A 19,264-nucleotide genomic window follows, 5' to 3' on the forward strand; every position below is an offset into this window, starting at 1 on the left:
AAAAGACACATATATCAAGGTTTTAAAAAAAAAAGTGCATTCGTTTGACATAAAATGTCTTTCTGAATTTCATTTAATGACTCAAGATATCTATTCAAAATTAGCAATAAAATGGAGAGATAATCAAATGTTTGTGTAAAACAAAACTGACATTTGGATGTTTGTATGATAAAACTCTCAGGTGTGAATCACATGTTCTCCACTTTTATGATAAAGTCCATAAAAGAGTTCCCTCAAGCCAAAAAAGCAACCTTTAGCACACACACACACAAAATTGCTAATGCAGTTAAAAATTTTGCTGTTAAAAAATTAAATTTTACTATCAAAATGGAAGAGTAATGTATTCCATACTGTTCCTAAACTAACTACAGCACCCTCAGAGAGTTAATTCAAGGTTATCTGGCTCAATAGCATTGAAAAGTCTCTCTCTGTACACAAATGCTAGGGATGCACTAAATGTTATAGACAGACTTATCAACTTTGTATATAAAATCTAGTCACTGTTTTCATCTTAATCTTGACATACTAGTGCTATCAAGTTTATCAGATAATGGTTGTTACTATTAGCAAACCAGTCAGTCAAGTGTCAAAATCTGCCCTTTTCCCTTTCTGCAATACACAGGACAAGGATGGCAGATCATCCCGATGAAGAATATTCTATACCAAATTCAGAATGACAGTTACACAAAATGGTCTATCACAGCACCATCATCTCAATCATATCTGAAACTTTCCAATAAACATGTTTGAGTGGGAGTATTAGTTCACTCAAAGGAGCGTGAACAATACAGCTATTATTTCATTTAGTATGATTATCTCTAATTAGAAGAAAAATAATTTTATCACAGATGAAGAAACAAGAAGAATTTGGCTCAACATCTGAAACTTAAACAAGACATTAAATTAAAACTATAGAAACTTCTGTTTATATTTACAATGGGGTTTCTGACTAAAGATTCTTCATTGTTTAACCACTTTATAGCTATTAACTTTCCCATCAAAATAGATAACTCAAAACAAAAGGAATCTTTTAAACTGATAACTTATTATATAATTAATTAGTAAGGACATTAGTTCTCAGAAATAGTAGAATATAGTAAATATAGTATGTTCGCATTTAAAAGGCAAACTCAGAAAGTAATGACAGAAGGAATCAAAGGGTTTTAGCTATTATTGGACAGCGAGTGACTCTTAATAAAACATCAAATGTCTTCTGTTTCTTGTTGAAAGTGATCCAGTTTCTTCTTTCAGCCACAGTGGAAATGATCAGCATAGATATTCCAGGTTTATATCCCAAAAGGAAGATTTTCTTCTTCTTGGGTTTATTTTTCTTAACCAGTTATTGATTCCATCCATTATCAAAGACTGGGAACCAAAGGAAACTAACAAAGGTAAACATCTGAGATTCATCTTCCACTGAACAAAGTAACAGATTGCAATAAAATGCAGTTTCCTGATTTCCTTTTCTGAGCTTAGTGGCAAATTTTGCATCATGTTATGTTCAGAGAAGCTCAGCGGAAATGTTACACAACTTGAAGCAGCCTTCAATTGCTGAAGAATAGGCATATTACAGATTTAACAAAGCTCCACTCATCTCAGAGTTCTCATGATTCAGAAAGGGTGATCTGGCACCTATGAAGATCTTACACAGTGCTTCTGCAATTAAGTCGAGGGTACATATAAGTCTTCGGGTTTGGGTGTGTGTGCGTGCATTTTCACTAAATGATGCAATTGAGAGAAGACAGTATAATCAGTAGACAAGCAAAATGACAGAAAAGAACCCTAAGAAAAATAAAGTTAAAAATTGTTTGTAATGATCAACAGCAAGTTGAAGTACAGAATATATAGAAGGACAAGGGAAAAAGATAAAATGACAGCAAAGAGAGCACATAAAGGAGAGCACTTTGAAATAAAGAAATTAAAACACAGAAAGAAAAAAATTATAAATTTGTAAAAAGACAAGGATTTTAAAGTAATAAATATATGATGTTTTTGCATAATGGTTTCAGAATATTATTATTTTAATTACTTTAAACACTCATTAAAATATAACTGGAGCTTTTCTTTAAAAAAAAATGGCAACCACTCACACATCCTTCCATGGTAGCTAAGCAAATTAGAAATTATGAGTTCTACAAGTATGCCTGACTCAATAGAAGGAACTCATTCATTAGAAAAATATTTTGTCTGCAAAGTATTACTGAAATCTGGAAGAATCCAGCTTGAGTTCCAGATTCCAGGCTGAATTACAAGTGCTAGCTGCTTAGACAGCTTCCTTCTACTGCAACAAGAACAATGTCATGGATTCACTAAGAGTAAAAGTGAAATAATATAAAAAAGAAATTATAAAACAGCTAGTCAAAGTACGGGCAGGCTGCAGGGGAGGAATATAGAAACACTGTTCAGGCATGATGAAATGGTGTTTGGAAAGCCAAAACTCAGCCAGAACTGAAACTGGCAAGGGACATCAGTGGCAACATGGAGCACTTTTACAGCTGTGTTGGCTGTTTTTAAAAGGGAGTAAGTGGGCCTGCTGTTGAATAGGTCAGGTGGTTTAGTGAAGGCAAACACAGATAATGCTAAAGTACTCAGTGCTGTCTTTTTGTCAGTCTTCATCAACAAGGTATAGGCTTTGTGCTTACAGACAAGGGTTCAAGGAGAAAAGAAATTGCCAGCAGATACAGGTTAAGATAAAATAGCTTACTGGAGAGAACTCAACACATAAAGGTCCATGGGAGTCCATGGGACCAAATGAGGTGCATTTGACAGCGTTAAGACTGTTGGCTGATATCACTGCAAAGCCATTCTTTATCACCTTTGAAAGGCCATAGAGATCAAGGGAGGCCCTCATGACTGGAGAAGAACAAATGTTGCACTAATTTCTGAAAAGGGCAAGGACTTTCTGTGCTCACAGCCCAGAAGGCCAACTGTATCCTGACTGCATATAAAGCAGCGGGGCCAGCAGGTCAAGGGAGGTGATTCTGCCACTCTACTCCACTCTGGTGCAACCCCACCTGAAGTACTGCATCCAGCGCTGGAGTCCTCAGCACCAGAAAGACACGGACCTGTTGGAGCGGGTCCAGAGGAGGGTCACAAACATGATTAGAGGGCTGGAACACCTGTCCTGTGAGGACAGGCTGAGAGAGTTGGAGTTGTTCAACCTGGAGAAGAGAAGGCTCCAGGGAGATCTTATTGCGGCCTTTCAGTACTTAAAGGGGGCTTATAAGAAAGATGGGGGCAAACATTTTAGCAAGGTCTGTTGCAATAGGACAAGAGATAATGGCTTTAAACTAAAACAGGGTAGATTCAGACTAGATATAAAGAAGAAATTCTTTACAATGAGGGTGGTGAAACACTGGAAGAGGTTGCCCAGAGAGGTGGTAGATGCCCCATCCCTGGAAACATTCAAGGCCAGGTTGGATGGGGTTCTGAGCAACCTGATCTAGTTGAAGATGTCCCTGATCATTGCAGGGGAGTTGGACTAGATGACCTTTAAAGGTCCCTTCCAAACCAAACCTTCCAAAGCATTCTATGATTCTATGATTCAATTCAGGGAACTACAGGTTGTCCACCCTCACTTTGATCCCTGGGAAAATCATGGTGCAAGAACCCTTGGAAGCCATTTCTGGGCACATGAAGGAGGCTGTGGACCTTTGTCCTTAGGGGTTTTCAAGTTTGACTGAAAAAAAGCCCTTAGAAACCTATTCTGAATTCAGTGTTAACCTTGCTTTGAGCAGAAGACTGGAGTAGCTGCCCTCCTGAGGGCCCCTTCCATCTGAACAATTCCATGATTCTATGATAGTAGAAGTCTGTGTTTAGAGACCTACCCTTAGAAGCTGATCAGAGAACAACTATCATATCCAACTGAGTGCAAACCAGAGTAATTGTCTAAGGTTTCAGTCTTTTTCAGTAAAAAAAAAAAGATATAACCTTCTCAGTAGTTACATCCTTAGAAGTTGTTTTCCCCTGTGTTATTAATTGTTATTAATCTGTATTAAATTACTTATACATTTAAAATTTCTGCCATATGATACACAAATATAGAATACCAAGTGCAAAAAGTATGATTCATAGAAAGCATTCTATTATAACAAATGTAGGTCTAAATAGTACAAAATGGAAGTAGTATATCAAACTCTCGTAGCACATATTCCTTCAATTTGTAAGATAAACTTTAAGAATAAACTCTACTATATCAACAATGCTGTAACAATTAACATGACCCCGAAGCAGGATTAGAACAATCTTGGTTGTAAAATATGTCCTGAAATGCAATGGGTCACTTTATTGTGACTGTGGGTCAAAATCCTGATTAGTTAAACCAAACTAAATTACGTAATTCTGACATTTTCTAGCTTTCAGAAATGCTGTCCTCTGTCCTCAGATTTTAATACTGAAAATTAAAATTTAATTGCTTTGGTTGATATCCTCTAAGAGAAATATCGTGTGCTGAACAGATCAGTTGCTAAAAAAGCATAACTTCTATTTTTTTTTAATCTTTGTAATCCAAATTTTATATTCCTCTAATTAATTAAGAAAAATTATTTTTGAGCACTTAGCTAAACAAAAAAATTCAGTCTGGCTTCCTAATAATAGCAATTTACATGTTTCAGTGGACATTAAAAAGATTTAGTGCAGTTTATATTAGCGCATCTACTGTATGAAAATTATATTTTGTTTGAAGCAATCTACAAGTAGGTTTTGGACCAGTCTGTTGGAACAAGAAGTAAGAATGATAGATATGGTAAGTAATGTAATATGCCATCACTGAGCAATATGCTGTGTAAATTTATTGTGCTCCATTAATGGTTTCTTGTATTATTACATTAACAATGTTTAAAGATCTGAATTTTAAAAAATCAACATTTTAAACAAGTGCTTACAAAAGATATTATACAACATACATAATTGTAATTGCTTACATTAATTTTCTTAAAATGTTCAATTTGAATAGTCAGATGAGTATTCAAAAATATAAACACAGCCACTGACAGAACCGCAATAAATAAGAGCTAGAAATCAAACACTTAAACTATGCATACCTTCTTCAATGGGTTCATACTTCAAAATAATTTCTAAGGCAGTTGTTTCACAAGCTTCAGTTTCATATTGTTCTTTTCTGAGAAATTCAATGAGCTCGGTGTCAGCTAGAATTTTGCAGTTTGAAGAGTAACGACGGAAAAGTTCATGAAATTCAGGTCTGTGTACAATAGTACGATAAATTGCCCTGAAGTCTTCTATGTTAATTGTATGTTCCTTCCGTTTGTCAACTGTTTTCTGAAATAAAAAATCAAAACAGTCAATACAAAGATATGCAATGATACAAAGATACACACAAAACACTGTTATAAATTATTATAAGAGCAAGAATGATAGAGAAAACCTCAAGCAACTGTGACTGCAATGCATTATATTATTCTACTTCTATATGCAACTTTTACCTTTGATTTTGTGTGTTAAAAATATTTTATGAAAATTAAAATGTACCATATGATGTAATTAGCATCTAAGTAATTACAATAAATTTCTATATAATGCATAAGCAATATTAGAACATATTATATAAAATTTCTAAAATGATATGCAGTAAAATAAATCTGCAGCATAAAAATTATCAAGCGGAAAATACTTTTAGTATAATACCTCTCCAAGAACACTTTAATCCATATTGTAAATACTGTCAGTTAAATTTACATACAACATACAGCAAACAGTAATCTAAAAAATGAAATAAGGATGACCAAATTATTATCAGATCCAAGACTTTCAATACATCAAATAAGAAACACTGTTAAAGTTTGGAAACAAGACACTATATAATAACCTATGACATTGTGTTCTATTCTTAACAAGCCAGAATGTTTAACTCAGATTAATTATTCACACTTTCAGAATTCTTAAACTGTAAGCTTGTTTTCATAGACCTTACAAAATGTTAGCACACTAATTAATTTCAGTGTTTCATTATAAAAACCACTAGGAAAATCAAAAGGGCAAAAGAATTTGAGTAGAATAATACTTTTTTGCTATTTCTGCCACTTACATTTTTCTCAGGCTTAACAATTATATTTATCCTACAGAAGTTTCTACACGAAAGTTTCTACATAGATGTTTCTAACAGTTTAGCTTATAATATTCTTAAAAGTTGCCAAATTAAGAGAAACTTTGGTAATTTAATGACAAAATTACTCACAAAAATCATAAGTAAATGGCAATTGATTATCACTGCAAGCTGAGCAAAATTCATAATTGTTGGCTCCTTAAACTGAGACTACCAAAGAGGCTAAATTTCAGCATCTAATAACATGACACCTGCTGTTATTAGAGCTTCCCCAAAAGTGTCCATAAAATGGCTCACTTGAAATTTGATTGCTCTTTGATAAATACTTTTGATTACTACTAAAGCAGATTAGTTTTGAAAAGACACCATAAAAACTAAAAGCTTAAAGATACATTATCAGCTTCTTCTTATGCAATACATTTCCTACTAAGAGATGTCTGAAAAAGTACAATAAAAGTAAAAATACATTGAATAATGAAAACACGTACAAAAGTAAATTTAATGAGTTCTAGCTCAAAATTTTATAAATCAGTACCTAACTATTTGCTTTGAGTTTGTGAAAGAGAACTGTAATGATCATTTTAACAAAAATCACTAGCAAGAAAATAATCCAATACAAATATGCATTTCATTACTGCTTGAGAAATCCCACATCTAAGGTTGATACCTTCAATCTAATTTTTAACATCTTTAAGAAAACTGCAAATTTTCTCATAACTGTTAAATAGAAAAAGAAAATACCAATTTATTCTGGAATTAAACAATCTATCAGGACTTGGGAGATATTAACTTAGATATTGGCACAAAGTGAAGCTAGCAAAAAAATTAATTTTTCTATCTATCTCAGTTACTTTGTGATGAATTACAGGCAATAATCTACACAGGAAAGCTTTTCAAATTAAAGTTTTGAAAATCATGTCAATATAAAAAAAAAGAATGTTATAAAATTTTTGTTGGTAGATTTTTTTTTATTCCTATTTTTATTAATGCACATCAAATCTTTGCTATTCAGAAAAAGAAGTATCTTGACAAAGACTTAGTCTTGAGAGGAAATATATGAAAATGTATTGTTCCTTAAAAAATCTTAATGTTGATAATTCTGATATTATTCAAAGAGGCATTACAGTAAAATAAATTCAAAGAGAATAGGCAACAAAAAAGCAGATTATTCTTTAAAAACTGTTTTCTATAACACTGTTTTTGTCACGTGTAACCATTGATAACTATTGACGTATAGTTACTGACAATGATGTCAGTAAGATTTCCTTCCAGACTGCATTGCATTTTTATGTAAAATTATACTGATGAAAAATTTGAGCCCCAAAACTATTGAAAAGGCTCAAATCTCTCTCAAATAGCAAAGAACACCTAACAGTCCAGCTACAAATAACTAGATCACACTGGTGAGTATATTATATTGTTAAATATAGCTAGATCAGACTTGTTCTATGCAGGTCACTTCCTCAAATAATTACTCTCTTCTCTACCCACAACTGATCATCTCTTTCAAATTTCTGCCAGAAATAAAAGTAGGTGGAAAATATAGGAAACAATGAGAAACAGTTTCAAGTTCTCATGAGACTCTCAAGGTTGGCAATTCTCTCAGTGTAGTGCAAGTTCAAAAACCACGGGCAGCCTCTTTAGCCAGGGTTGAGTTCCTGCTGCTGGTTTTACCTTGGCTCAACAAGGCAGAGAACAATGAGAAAGGAACAAGATAGAGTGAGGAAATCCGAATGCCTTCCCTCTGCCTGCCTGCCTGCCAGCATGATGTGACCTAAAAGTTTCTGACTTGCCATACTTAGTTCTCCTCTGTCAAATCTGGACAGAATCAGCCAGCTGGTTACAAAATTCTCAAAGAAATCACATATATATATCTAGCTACTTGGCTTCATTCCCATAGGAAAACAGTTTTACCAAAAAGCTATTTTTGGTAAAAAAATGAGCTAAAAGGAAAAATCATACATCTTTTGAGTAATTACTAGAGGGACCTGAAGAACATGAAATTCCAATATGTCCAAAGGTGCTCTATTTTGCAGTATTTGCTCACTGGGACTTCATCCACTTGATGCTTACCAATATTAAATTAACTCATTAGTATGTCCAATTTTTAGCTGTATCATGTAAGCATCATACAAATCTCTTTAAATGTTGCCATATCTCAAGGCCACAGCCTTCCACAGGGGTTAGAGTGCAATTCCCATCCTTTTGGGCACACCTCTTAAATACTTCAAAGAAGTATAGTGGAAAATTGAATTAACAAGTGTGCTGGATCTATGTTGACCTGAAGCCTGAGCAGATCAGACAACACCATATTGTCCTCCTGGCAAAGTGATTTTTAGGAAGGCACTCTAATGGCTCTGCCCAGCATCAGACAGGCATGTCTGGGTTTGTTAGCTTGATCACAGAAGCAACTGGATGGGATTAAATCTGACTATTTTAGTTTTTCTCAAGTTAGGCCTTGTTTCAAAATAGTTGGGAAGCAAGACCTACATATTTTCCATCACCCCACACTATTTTGGTTTGGCAAAGAGATGATGGTAATGCAACCGCCCAGTTATCTATCTTACAGAGAAACAAAAGACCTGAACAAGGCAAATTATTTGCTGATTTAGCACATCCTATTAGCATGAAATTCACTTCTCAAACACTAATTTTCAAAAGTCAGCAACTGTAAGGGACTTATGTAACTGGACTTCTAAACGTATTTAATTGCTTAATCTACATATTCCTCACCTTGAAAACATGTTTTACATGTGCAAAACCAAAAGGCATTTGCAGTTTTTCAAGCAGCTCCATTGTGCTGTCTAAATCAATCTTCCCAGTCCTGAACTCATTTTGAATGATGGACAAAAACCACGTATGAGAGATCAAGTTAAGGAAACTTCTGGCCTGTGTCATTGCCTTTTAATAGGGGGAGGAGGGGAAGAAGTTTAATTTTTTTAAACCTAAAACGCTTGCACTTTGCTTTTCTCATACTCTAGAACATCCTTGTCTTCTGCTTTCCAATAAAGCAGCAGGCTCTGAGGCATGCAGGAAGACATTTTTGCTCTCTGCCTAGAGACTCTGAGGGCAAAGGTGACAAAAAGGGCCAGAGAAAGAGAATGGCAGGGCGGTGAAGGAAAACAAGGGGTGGTCAGGGTGAAGAAAGGGGCGCAGCGAGAGGAGGGAAATGTGGGGAGGCGGAGGGGATTCAGCAGCTGTCGGGAATTGTGGGAAGAGGAGTGCCAACAACAAGCAGCAACGAGCAACCCAGCACTGCGCCCACACAACCAGCCCCGACCAGCCCCAACCAGACCAGGCCAGACCTAACTGGGCTGGCTGCCCCAGGCACTCCCCTGCCACCCAGCTGGGGGGTCCCATGGGTGGAACCTGGAGGGAATGGGGCACGCAGGGGGAGGTCACACGACAGCAGTGGTCGCAGGGCAGGGAGAGAAGACAGGGAGGAGGTAAAGCAGCAAAAGAAGGAGGAGGCAGAGCAGGAGGAGGAGGATATCTGTTCTCTTCCATGGCGGCTCTGCATCACCTGCTCCAGTCTCGTCACTGTGGTGGCATTGGCAGCGTTCGGCAGGACATCACCTCAGCTTGCTCCAGTTCCCAGCAGGCCCCTTTCCCTAACCTCTCACCCCCATGCCCCTGCTGGGACGCCCAGTGCCCGCTCGGCACAGCCCCCACGCTTGACTCCCCACCGTGGGTGCCACTGTGAGGTCACAAACCGCAGGCCACCAGCGCAGGCCACCACACCCCCCTGCCGCCATCTTGTGCCTCTTCCCCCTACCACGAAGCGGCCCACATCCCTTCCCCTTGCCTGCAGTCTCCCGCCCCTGGGGTAGCTCTCACCCCCAGCATGTACGCAAGGCAGGAGCTGCACGAGCCGGAGAAGGTGTCTCTCATTTGCAACCTGCTGCGCCAGTCCCCTCCTGGGGAGTTCGGCCAGGTTGTCCAAGATCTCTCCGCTCTGGTCCAAGATGACAAGCTGGTGAGGCAGGAGGCTGCCCATGTGGGGGCCTGTCTCAACAAGAACAACTTCACCCCCGTCCAAATAAACGGGCACACTGTGCTACTGACCCACTACAACGACTTAGGGGGAAACCGCTTCTTTGACCCTCAGGACAAATTTTCTTTCGAGTTTGACCACCTGCGTGGGGTAACCAGGAAACCCCAGCTGCACGGTGTGATGCTCGATGAGGGGGAGCTGTGGCGAGAGGCCCTCCACAGGGGCTTGAAGGCCTACGTGAGCTGCCACTTCCCTGCAGGGAACTGCTGTGTGTTCAAAAGAAGCCTGGGGAAGAGGCACATCTTTGTGGCCTGCATTGAGGCCCACCAGTACCAGCCTTCAAATCACCGGAATTGCCTGTGGAAGTCAGACTGGACTTTTGCCCTGACTCCATTTACCACTCAGGTCACAGGGATCTTGCTCCTCCAGATACACTACTTCAGAGATGCCAACCTCCATGTGACTGTCAGCAAGTCTGTGAGTGAGACTCTAAATGTGATAGACCAAAGTCAGTTTACTACAGATTTTGTAAAGTTTTTGAAAGCTGAGGACACCAAGTTTCATACTGCCATTCTGGAAAACATTCAGGCTTTGTCAGAGGATATATGGGGAAAAAATCTGCGGAGGAAACTCCCTGTTACTCGCACTTTTATTAACTGGAATAAACTATTGAATGGTGAGCAACTGAACACCGATGTCTCCAATACAGAAATGCCTCTGTATTTACTGAAACACACTATTTGATATGATGGCCTTAATAAAAAAGAAGGAAGAAAACGACAAAACAGGGGTGTTTATTTGATTTATTTCTGGATTACTCTGGAGAGTGCAGAAACTGTCATCAGTCAATCACCACTTTGAAAATAATTCAGGTCTGTAGTGACTGAAAATAATTTGCTGTGTTTTTTTATTTTCTTCATGTACTTTTCAACTGCTTCTAGAGGTACTAGTAGTAATGGTCACTGTCAAAGACAGTACAGTGCTACAGGTGACCCAGCAAGTAGACTCTTACTTTCCTTCATAATTTTACCCAATATTATATTTACTTATCTAACTCCATACTATATGTAGCATTGGTTATAAGGGAATTGGTAAGGTAGGTTAGCAAAAATACTGAGGGATTATTTCTAGATTTTTTCATCGATACTGAAACCCAGGAAATTCAGCCTTTAGGCTTTGCTTGTGCATACCTCTCTGTATGCACAAGAGACATCCCTAACAGAGTCACATGAACAAAGGGAGATCAGTACACAGGAGGAATAAATTTCTTATATCTAGTGCAGAAGATATTTCAGGACTGACCAGGGATATATGCTGGGTGTTGCAGCATTTCGAATAAAGCAATGTTGTTTCCCTTCTCCCAGTGTTTAGTACAAATGCCAAAGAACTGTAGGTGACTGTTTTACTTTCAAACTGTCACAGTGATGTTTTGCTAACATGTTTATTACACTAAATAAAATGTCTACCACACTTGCTGTTTTCTGTGAACATACCTTTTAATAAGTTTTATTAGAAACAAAGTTTAATTTCAAGCAGTAATGTAAACGCTAAACTTCCTAAAAATATTGATGAGAACATTTAAGCATTATTCTTATAAATATTAGATGTTTTTAATGTAAGCATAACATTTTGCTTTTGTTCTTCATTGTTGGTGATGATTATGTTGTCACATGTGTTGAACATGCCCTTTTGTACTGATCAGCAGCTTTATAGTTTCAGTGCTCAGACTGGCCATTATTGCTTTCATTGTCTTTGTTTTAAAGTGTAGTAAAGAACTATGCATTGCTGTTGTTTTGCGAATGATGAACATTGTGTGAAAATGCCATCTTCAGATTACTCTTCTGATGCAAAATGAAGATTTTGCACCTGTATGTATTCGCACCTGATTTGGGAGGTTTCTCACTCTCTCTCTATATGGACGTGATAATTAATCACCCGGAGAAACCAATAACAAAAAGGTGTCTAATATAAAAACCACCATTCTACATTATCTATGCAGTTGATGACAAAGTCATATGCTCAATTTTTATTTATAAGCATACTAATTTACAAAGCCTTATTGCAGAAGATGAGATTGTAGTGATGCCAATGTTTGAATGAAACTGAAATAAATAGTTCCTTTGATATATGCCGAATTACTTTAGATTTGCATTGACTAGAGCACATTTTTCATCTGGCTGTTCATCTTTATGGTCACTCAGCACAAAGATTCTGGAAGTGTTGTACTAATTTATGTGCACTCATCACGCAGGGTTTCCTTCCCGCAAGCAGAAAGCAGACTGCTGCCCTTGGAACAATGTGTCTTGACAATGCCTTTTACAGATGCCCATTTGTTAGAGAATCTGCACCATGCACTTGAAGAGGGAGAAGGATGGAGCATGGAGAGTATTTTCTGTGCTCCTTCGGTTCTTCACAGAAAGCTGCATTACCTATGGGTCATTCTCTTTTCACCCCACAGCTGCTACTGAGATCCGTCCAACACCAACCCAGTCCTTTTAGTGCCTATGTTGTGGCTGGAGACTGTTCAGTGAGCAAGCAGCTGTCTTTACATGGTATTTATTTGGATGTGTGATTATTTCTTTATTGAAAATAAGAGTAATTTTATTTAAAATATTATGCAAACCAGGACTGCTATAACAAAGATGGCTTGTTGTGAGTGTAGTTCATGTCTGTGGTACAGAATAATAGATGAAATTTTGGACATGAATTTAAGTGCTAACAGAAACAGGGACATAGCACTAGAAATTCTGGATTGTGAAAAAAGCACTTTATTCAAACACAAATATTGAACATGAGCTAACAATAAGGAACAGTAGGGAACAATGAAAAAAGACTAAGCAGTTAGACGACTTTCAGTTTCAACATTTATTCCACCAGATCAATCCCTTATGAGATGCAAATACATGACATCTTGCAATGTACTGTTCTGTAGAATTAAATTCCCTCTTCTTTAAAATGCAGTTTCTATACAGCAAAACTGTAGCAAGGAGTGCAGTAATAAAAACATTTATTATTGTAGGATTAGGTAGTTTTCCTATCTTGCCTATTAGTCTACGTTTGTGAACTTTCCATTTTCCTTCAACTTCATTTCTTTATGAAAGAGGGAACATGTAATACCAGAATCTGCAACAAAATCTGCTCAGAGGGATGGAGTTTGGGCAGAGTAAATGTTCTGATCCGGCTGAAAATGCTTACTAATTTTTTGCAAGGCCTATGAAATTAATCTGGAAAAGGCAACTGCAATACAGGCTTTGTCACTTTCCCCTCTACATTCTCTATGATGGGCTTGGAATACTTTTTATTTTGGAAAGCTGAAACAGGAATAAACATTATGAGAAAAAAACAAAGGTGTGCAACTCCATTGAAAACTTTATTGAAATTTTACATATACACTTTTGTGACTCTGAGTATGTTTGAGATTTAGTTGCAACTTCTTACTCTTTTGTCCATATCAGAATTTTTTTGGTGCATGGGGAATAGATTCCAACTCACGTTATCTTTATTCCTAAAATCCCCCTCCTTTTCTGTCTCCTGCTTTGAAAAGCATTCACATTCTTATACCTGGCTGTGAATCCATCTCTTTTTATTGGCATCAGTACCCTGTATTTTAAGAAAACAAATTAAGAATAGGTGTATATAACTCAAAAAATAAGTTGTCTAACTGTATCTCACAATAGGTTTCTACTGCAGACAGGAGTATAGCATACCTAGAATTGAAGCTATATCTACCTAAGTACAATCACAACTGCCTACTGTTAAAGGCTTGTTTTGTGCCTGCAAAAATGCATTATTGTCAAGTATCTTTCTGTAACATGCTTCCAATACTGCTTTCTCCTTCTTCTTATCTTTGGTTGTTACTGAGTGGCCATGGTTATTTATCTCAAGGAAAAGACCACCTACTCTATCTGTTCAGAATATTTACACAATGAGATATAATTTTCTTTCAAAATAAAATGTGAATTTTGTTGAAACCCTGCTTCTCCATTTGCAGGCTTGCAGACTCATTGGAATTATAAAGTTGGTGCAAATGTACCTAAGCCAAATTGGCTCAAATTTTTGATTTCTGAAAATAATTTTGTATCTACCATTAACTGTTGCTGCAAAGAAAATTATGATTTTTATTACAACAGTAATATTAGAGCTTAGCTTGGACTTCATTGTCAGCTTCCAGCTGCATTAAAATTGGAACAAAATCGATGCTTGATATTAGTATTTGGATTGAATATTTAATGTTCACATTATAAGTTTGCTTCATGTTTTGCTAGTACTGCAGCAGGTGGAAAAACTATCAAAATAAGGACACTTAGCAAAAAAAAGTTTCATCATTGCATTTTCAAATCTATGTGTTGAATTAAAGGAACTTCCTTTGTATTTTAAGAATAGAAAGACAAATGTTTAACAGGCACTAAAGACTCAAGTTATCTGTTAGCAGAAAGGAAGGTCTGCCAATACTCCTAGTCATTGGAAAAAATTCATGCTCTCCCCCTTGCATTTTCCAAAACTGGTAGTAATTCTTTCTTTGTTCCACTCATGGAAAGAAAAAAGACAATATTGTAAAACCCCCCACCTCTACCTGTATGTTTTCCAGGTCTGTATTAAAATCTCCACTGTATTCCTTACTCCCTACTCCTTATCAATTTGTGGAGAAGAAAAGAAAACATGATTTTGAAACAGAGGAAATAAAAGTGAAGGAAATACAAAGAACGTTCTGTCAAGTATATATCTCTCCCTGATTTCAAATAATCAATGCATTAATGCTCCAGTTATAGTAAGACCAAATTCAAGGATTATTTTCCCTTCTACAGTAAGATTGGCTTAATATGTTCAACAAATCTGAAAAAGCGGATTTATTACGTTACAAGCCCAAGATATTTTCCAAGTCTGTATGTCAGTATGCCACTCTTTCATGAACAGTGGACTTTATTATTCTTTTTAATGAAAGCTTTGGCATTATTAAAAATGTGGAGGAATTTGAAAAAGTCACTATTTCAAAAATTGACTATTATGAATTCTTCAAAGCATAGTGTCCTGGGATTCTCCAAACTTACAAGAGGTATTTGTTATAGTAAGACTTAGAAATTGCCACCATAGAAAACTGAGGGAATAAGAGCCCTAATAATAATTAAAACAGATGAGCCATGTTATATTAAGTCATTTATGTAGCAGATTATCTTCAAATGGAACAGAAACTACTACACATCCTTAAATACATACCCAGGAAATATCCTGAGATTGTGGGATCCTAATAATAGGACCTGGTTGGCTTTGGTGTGGGTTTTTTAATATTATTGTTCACATAACACATTTGGAAGAAAAGGGAGTGTGGGCCTCAGCTTTCTTCTAGATGTAAGTCCTGAATCTTTATACATAATTAAAGATTTGTATTTCCTATTTGCTTACTAAGGAACATATCAACTCTTATACACACTGCTTCCTAAGTAACATTCATAACTGCTGTGTTGGTAACAAGAGCAGCTGAGAGCCTTTCTAAATATTCTTCCAGAGCCAGAAGCCTAAAAATTTAAAGTCTGTATGGCAATAACCACAGCCCTCTTTTCAAAGTATGCTGACGGTGATAAAACATTAGAGTTTTAAAACAGACTTTTATAAGGGCTCTACCTATGTATCTCACCAGAATGGCATATGAGAGAGATGTCTCTCTTTAGGGGAATGGAAGCCCAGGGTCTAGCATGACATTAGGGGAGAGCTAGCAATGTGGAACAAGAGGGATAAGATAAAGGACATAAGTGGGGGAATGTTGAAGAAAAAATGTGAATAGGGCAAATTCACAGACAGGGAAAGGAAATAAAAAGAGACCAATATTATAATTCCACTATTCTGGAACTTGAGGAGACTGTCCAGAAGAGTAGGACTGAAATCTCAGCTCCCCCACTGTCTTTCATTTCTTAATTTTTGGGAAATTCACATGGATCTAGATTCCTAGAGATTTCAAATCAGTACTCTGGTATATGGAATCTTCAGTCTTTCTGTGCCCAAGTAAGCTAACAGTTCTTCCTGATATCATAGGCATCCTGTGAGAATGCATTAAAATGATTAATAAATAATGCAACAGTAGGCTCTTAATAACTAAGGGAATAATTTCATTACATATAATATGTGTGCAAAGTAACCATGATCCCAAATTAAATTGTCTCATACTTAATACAAGTTTATTTCACAAAACAAAAACACATTAAGAAACAGGAAATTTTCTATCATGATTGAAACTTAGGACTACAAACCTACATCCTCAAGCACACTTCTGTGTTCTCATGGATGACATCTTTCTTTACCAGCAAAGCTTCAGGATCTACCTACACAGATCAGTGCACGAGCCCTTGCAAGCCTACAGCTACTTAGGTATGCTCATCTCAAGCTTCACTGGCAGGGAGCTCAGGTTTCAGGTAGAAACTGCCCTCAGGGGCAGACTGGGGGTAAAGCAAGGGATCAAAAGTCTGCTTATTCACTATCCACTGTTTATTCTTAAACACATGTTGTTTACTCTTAAACACAAGAAATTTAGAGGCCCAGGGAAGACAAGAAGATATTGAGTACAGTGCTGCTCATGTAATTTCACTGTTATCTGACTTCTGAGACATGGTCTGTCTACTGAGGAGTTAGACTTTAATCCAAATGCATGGGGCAGGCCATACTAAGCCCTATACTACACACGAAGAAGATAAAAATATGAGTTTATGTTTGCAAATATACATTTACATTCGTAGTCATGCATGTTCATGACTGGAGACTGTCATAGTGGCTCATTCTGACATTAGTCCTCCAGTCATTCTGCCTGGGTACGTTGTGGACTGCTCATTTCCTATGGCTCATTTTTTGCCCACATGCCCACATTTCTTTCCCTTGGAAGTGAATGAGTAGTTTGGAGTTCTGTGCTGACAGGAGGTTGGGACAGGACTGGGGAATGTATCCAGATCAGGTAATTCACTGGCTGAAAGAGTCTTGAGTTCCAAAAAGGGTTGAGAAAAAGATATACTCACCCTGCAAGTCACTTCTCTTTTGAGTGGAGAATTGACAGCTCAGCCTCCTAGAGAGTGGTTTCAGTGGAAAAAAATAGGGTTTAATAAATGTCTTTGGTTTCAGGTAGAAGTACTTTCTGTCTGGAATGAGATAATCAAAAGGAAGGTGAAAATGTATGAATTATTAGAGATTTTTCTTTTTTTAACCTTGTAGACGTTTAGGGTTTTTTTACCTTGCACTGAAGATACCATTAAGAGAATGCTCTCTGAGAAGCTCACCACTCCGAAGTCAGACTCACAGAGTGAGAAATAGAAACTCTTGTATATGTCTTTAACAGTTGTGTTTTCCTGTATATAACATGAGGTAATTAGGACTCCAGTGTTCTTGAAGCAAGTGCCATGGATAACTTACCTTTAAAACCAGGTATATTCCAAGTCATATATTTTCCTTATCCCATCTTTCTTGCTTTGTAGCATTCAACAGATGAGAAAAAGCATTTTTTGTTTCTAATGCATATGGGTTCATTAGTAAATATCTTCTACAAATCCCTGTAATTATTTCTGAGAAAAAACATTTTTGCCAGTTCACTGAAGATATTATTAATTTTACTTAAGAACTTCATTTCACAGAAGACTTCCCATTTGCAACTTACTTTTAATTATATCCTCATTAGAGACAGATATGAGAAGCACAGCTTATTTCAAGTATTTATTATTCATTCTTGTATTGTTAATGAATTAATGCCTGAAGTATGTCTGCAGTAAAAAGTGACCTTCTTGTTCATCAGTTTTGCATGTCCATAAAATAAATGTGATTGCTTCAGGTACTGTATTACATAGATTCAGCACCATTGCTTTCCATATATAACATCTGCATGCAAATTTATTCTGTTGTTCTTTCTTAAATAATTAACATTATCTGCTAATATATTCTTGCTCATACAAGTTCGCCTAGTAATTATAATAGAGTGTGCACTATGTATTCACTGAGCATCTATAGTTCCATTCTTTCTCTTCCCATCATAAGGTCATTTTGAAGACACATCAACAACATGCTTTCTATGATCTGTAAGCCCTGCAAAAAAACAAGCTGTTATTTCAGCTTCTGGGCTGTGGTTCCGTATGCCTAAATCTATTACAAAACATGGATTTAGCTGAAGCCAATGAAAAGCATAATTAACATTTTGGTATTCTGTGTGTGATAATTTATTTTCCATTATCAAAGTTACATAGGCTGCCAAATGTGTGATACAGATTATGAGACAAACTGTGCTTAAAATGGAGGTTTTTTCAAAAAAATGTGTTATGTCCTGTGAAGTATTCATGGGGAGAAAGAGAAGATTAAAATGCATAGACTCTATTTTGCTTTCAGCTCTTTTCTGGCTCCTCTGTTTAAGTCCCAGTTCAACAAAGTACTTAATTGTTTGATTAATTATAATCATTTTACTATTTCCACTGGGAGGAATAGTATGATATAGGTATCATGATGCTACAGCTGGTTAAATCAGATCATATGAAGCTGAAGGAGCTGATGCAGAAGGTACAGATAACAGCAGAAAGATTCCCTTCTTTTGACTGTGAACTTTAGACCGGCCTGGAGAAAGTTCCTACAGACCAATTTCCAGCCCTTTTCTCCGATCTATCTTATAATTTAATTTACATTATCCTGCTCCATTTTGTTGTCTTAGTCTATGAAACTTGTTGATTATGAAAAAATTCATTTTTCTTTAAATGAATACCACTAGGTCCAGAAATAGACTTAAAAGTCTAGAAGCTTCAGTAGGTTAAACGATAAGCGTTTATTTATTCTCTAGTCAAATACACAGCAGCCAAGTGAAGCACCTATGCAGCCCATGGGTATTTAGGCTCTGAGCTATAGCAAGCTTACTCCCTGCAAAAGTGATCAATGTCTTCTTAATTTAAAGAGGTTCAACCCTGTGTCTCATTCTTCCAGTGGAGTGCTCTTACAGCTAATTACAGACTGGCACTCAGAGGAGGCACACTCCACTACACCTGTAGAAAACGTGTTAATGTGTACCACAGAATGCGCAACTGGGGGTGTAAAAAGAGTGAGATTAACATAATTCATTAGTTAGATGGAAGGTAGCTGGGGGACGGCATTCTGATCACTTCTTCTGTACCATGAAGGTATAAAACAAATTCTTTAAACTTCCCATACTGCTTTTGTGGATTCAGTAGAGTATAATTCTTTTTAATGATGAGGTAATTGAC

General features: G+C 36.8%; 2 protein-coding genes across 2 annotated transcripts in view; one reads left to right on the forward strand and one right to left on the reverse strand.

The window, feature by feature from the left end:
- PLCZ1 (phospholipase C zeta 1) overlaps nt 1-9,568 on the reverse strand; it is a 54,858-nt gene extending 45,290 nt beyond the window's left edge. Inside the window, exons 1-3 of the mRNA XM_009648730.2 lie at nt 9,555-9,568; nt 8,795-8,918; nt 5,043-5,277 (exon numbers count right to left, since the gene is read on the reverse strand). Of these exons, the coding sequence (XP_009647025.1) occupies nt 5,043-5,277; nt 8,795-8,918; nt 9,555-9,568 (373 nt within the window). The remainder of the gene's footprint in view (nt 1-5,042; nt 5,278-8,794; nt 8,919-9,554) is intronic.
- A 337-nt stretch (nt 9,569-9,905) lies between these two features.
- Nucleotides 9,906-10,799, forward strand: CAPZA3 (capping actin protein of muscle Z-line subunit alpha 3). The gene has a single exon (XM_009648694.1). The coding sequence runs from the start codon at nt 9,906-9,908 to the stop codon at nt 10,797-10,799; it is 894 nt and encodes a 297-aa protein (XP_009646989.1).
- Nucleotides 10,800-19,264: the final 8,465 nt, after the last annotated feature.

Source organism: Egretta garzetta, unplaced genomic scaffold (genome assembly GCF_000687185.1).
Source record: "Egretta garzetta isolate BGI_Z169 unplaced genomic scaffold, ASM68718v1 scaffold81, whole genome shotgun sequence".
NCBI lineage: Eukaryota > Metazoa > Chordata > Aves > Pelecaniformes > Ardeidae > Egretta > Egretta garzetta.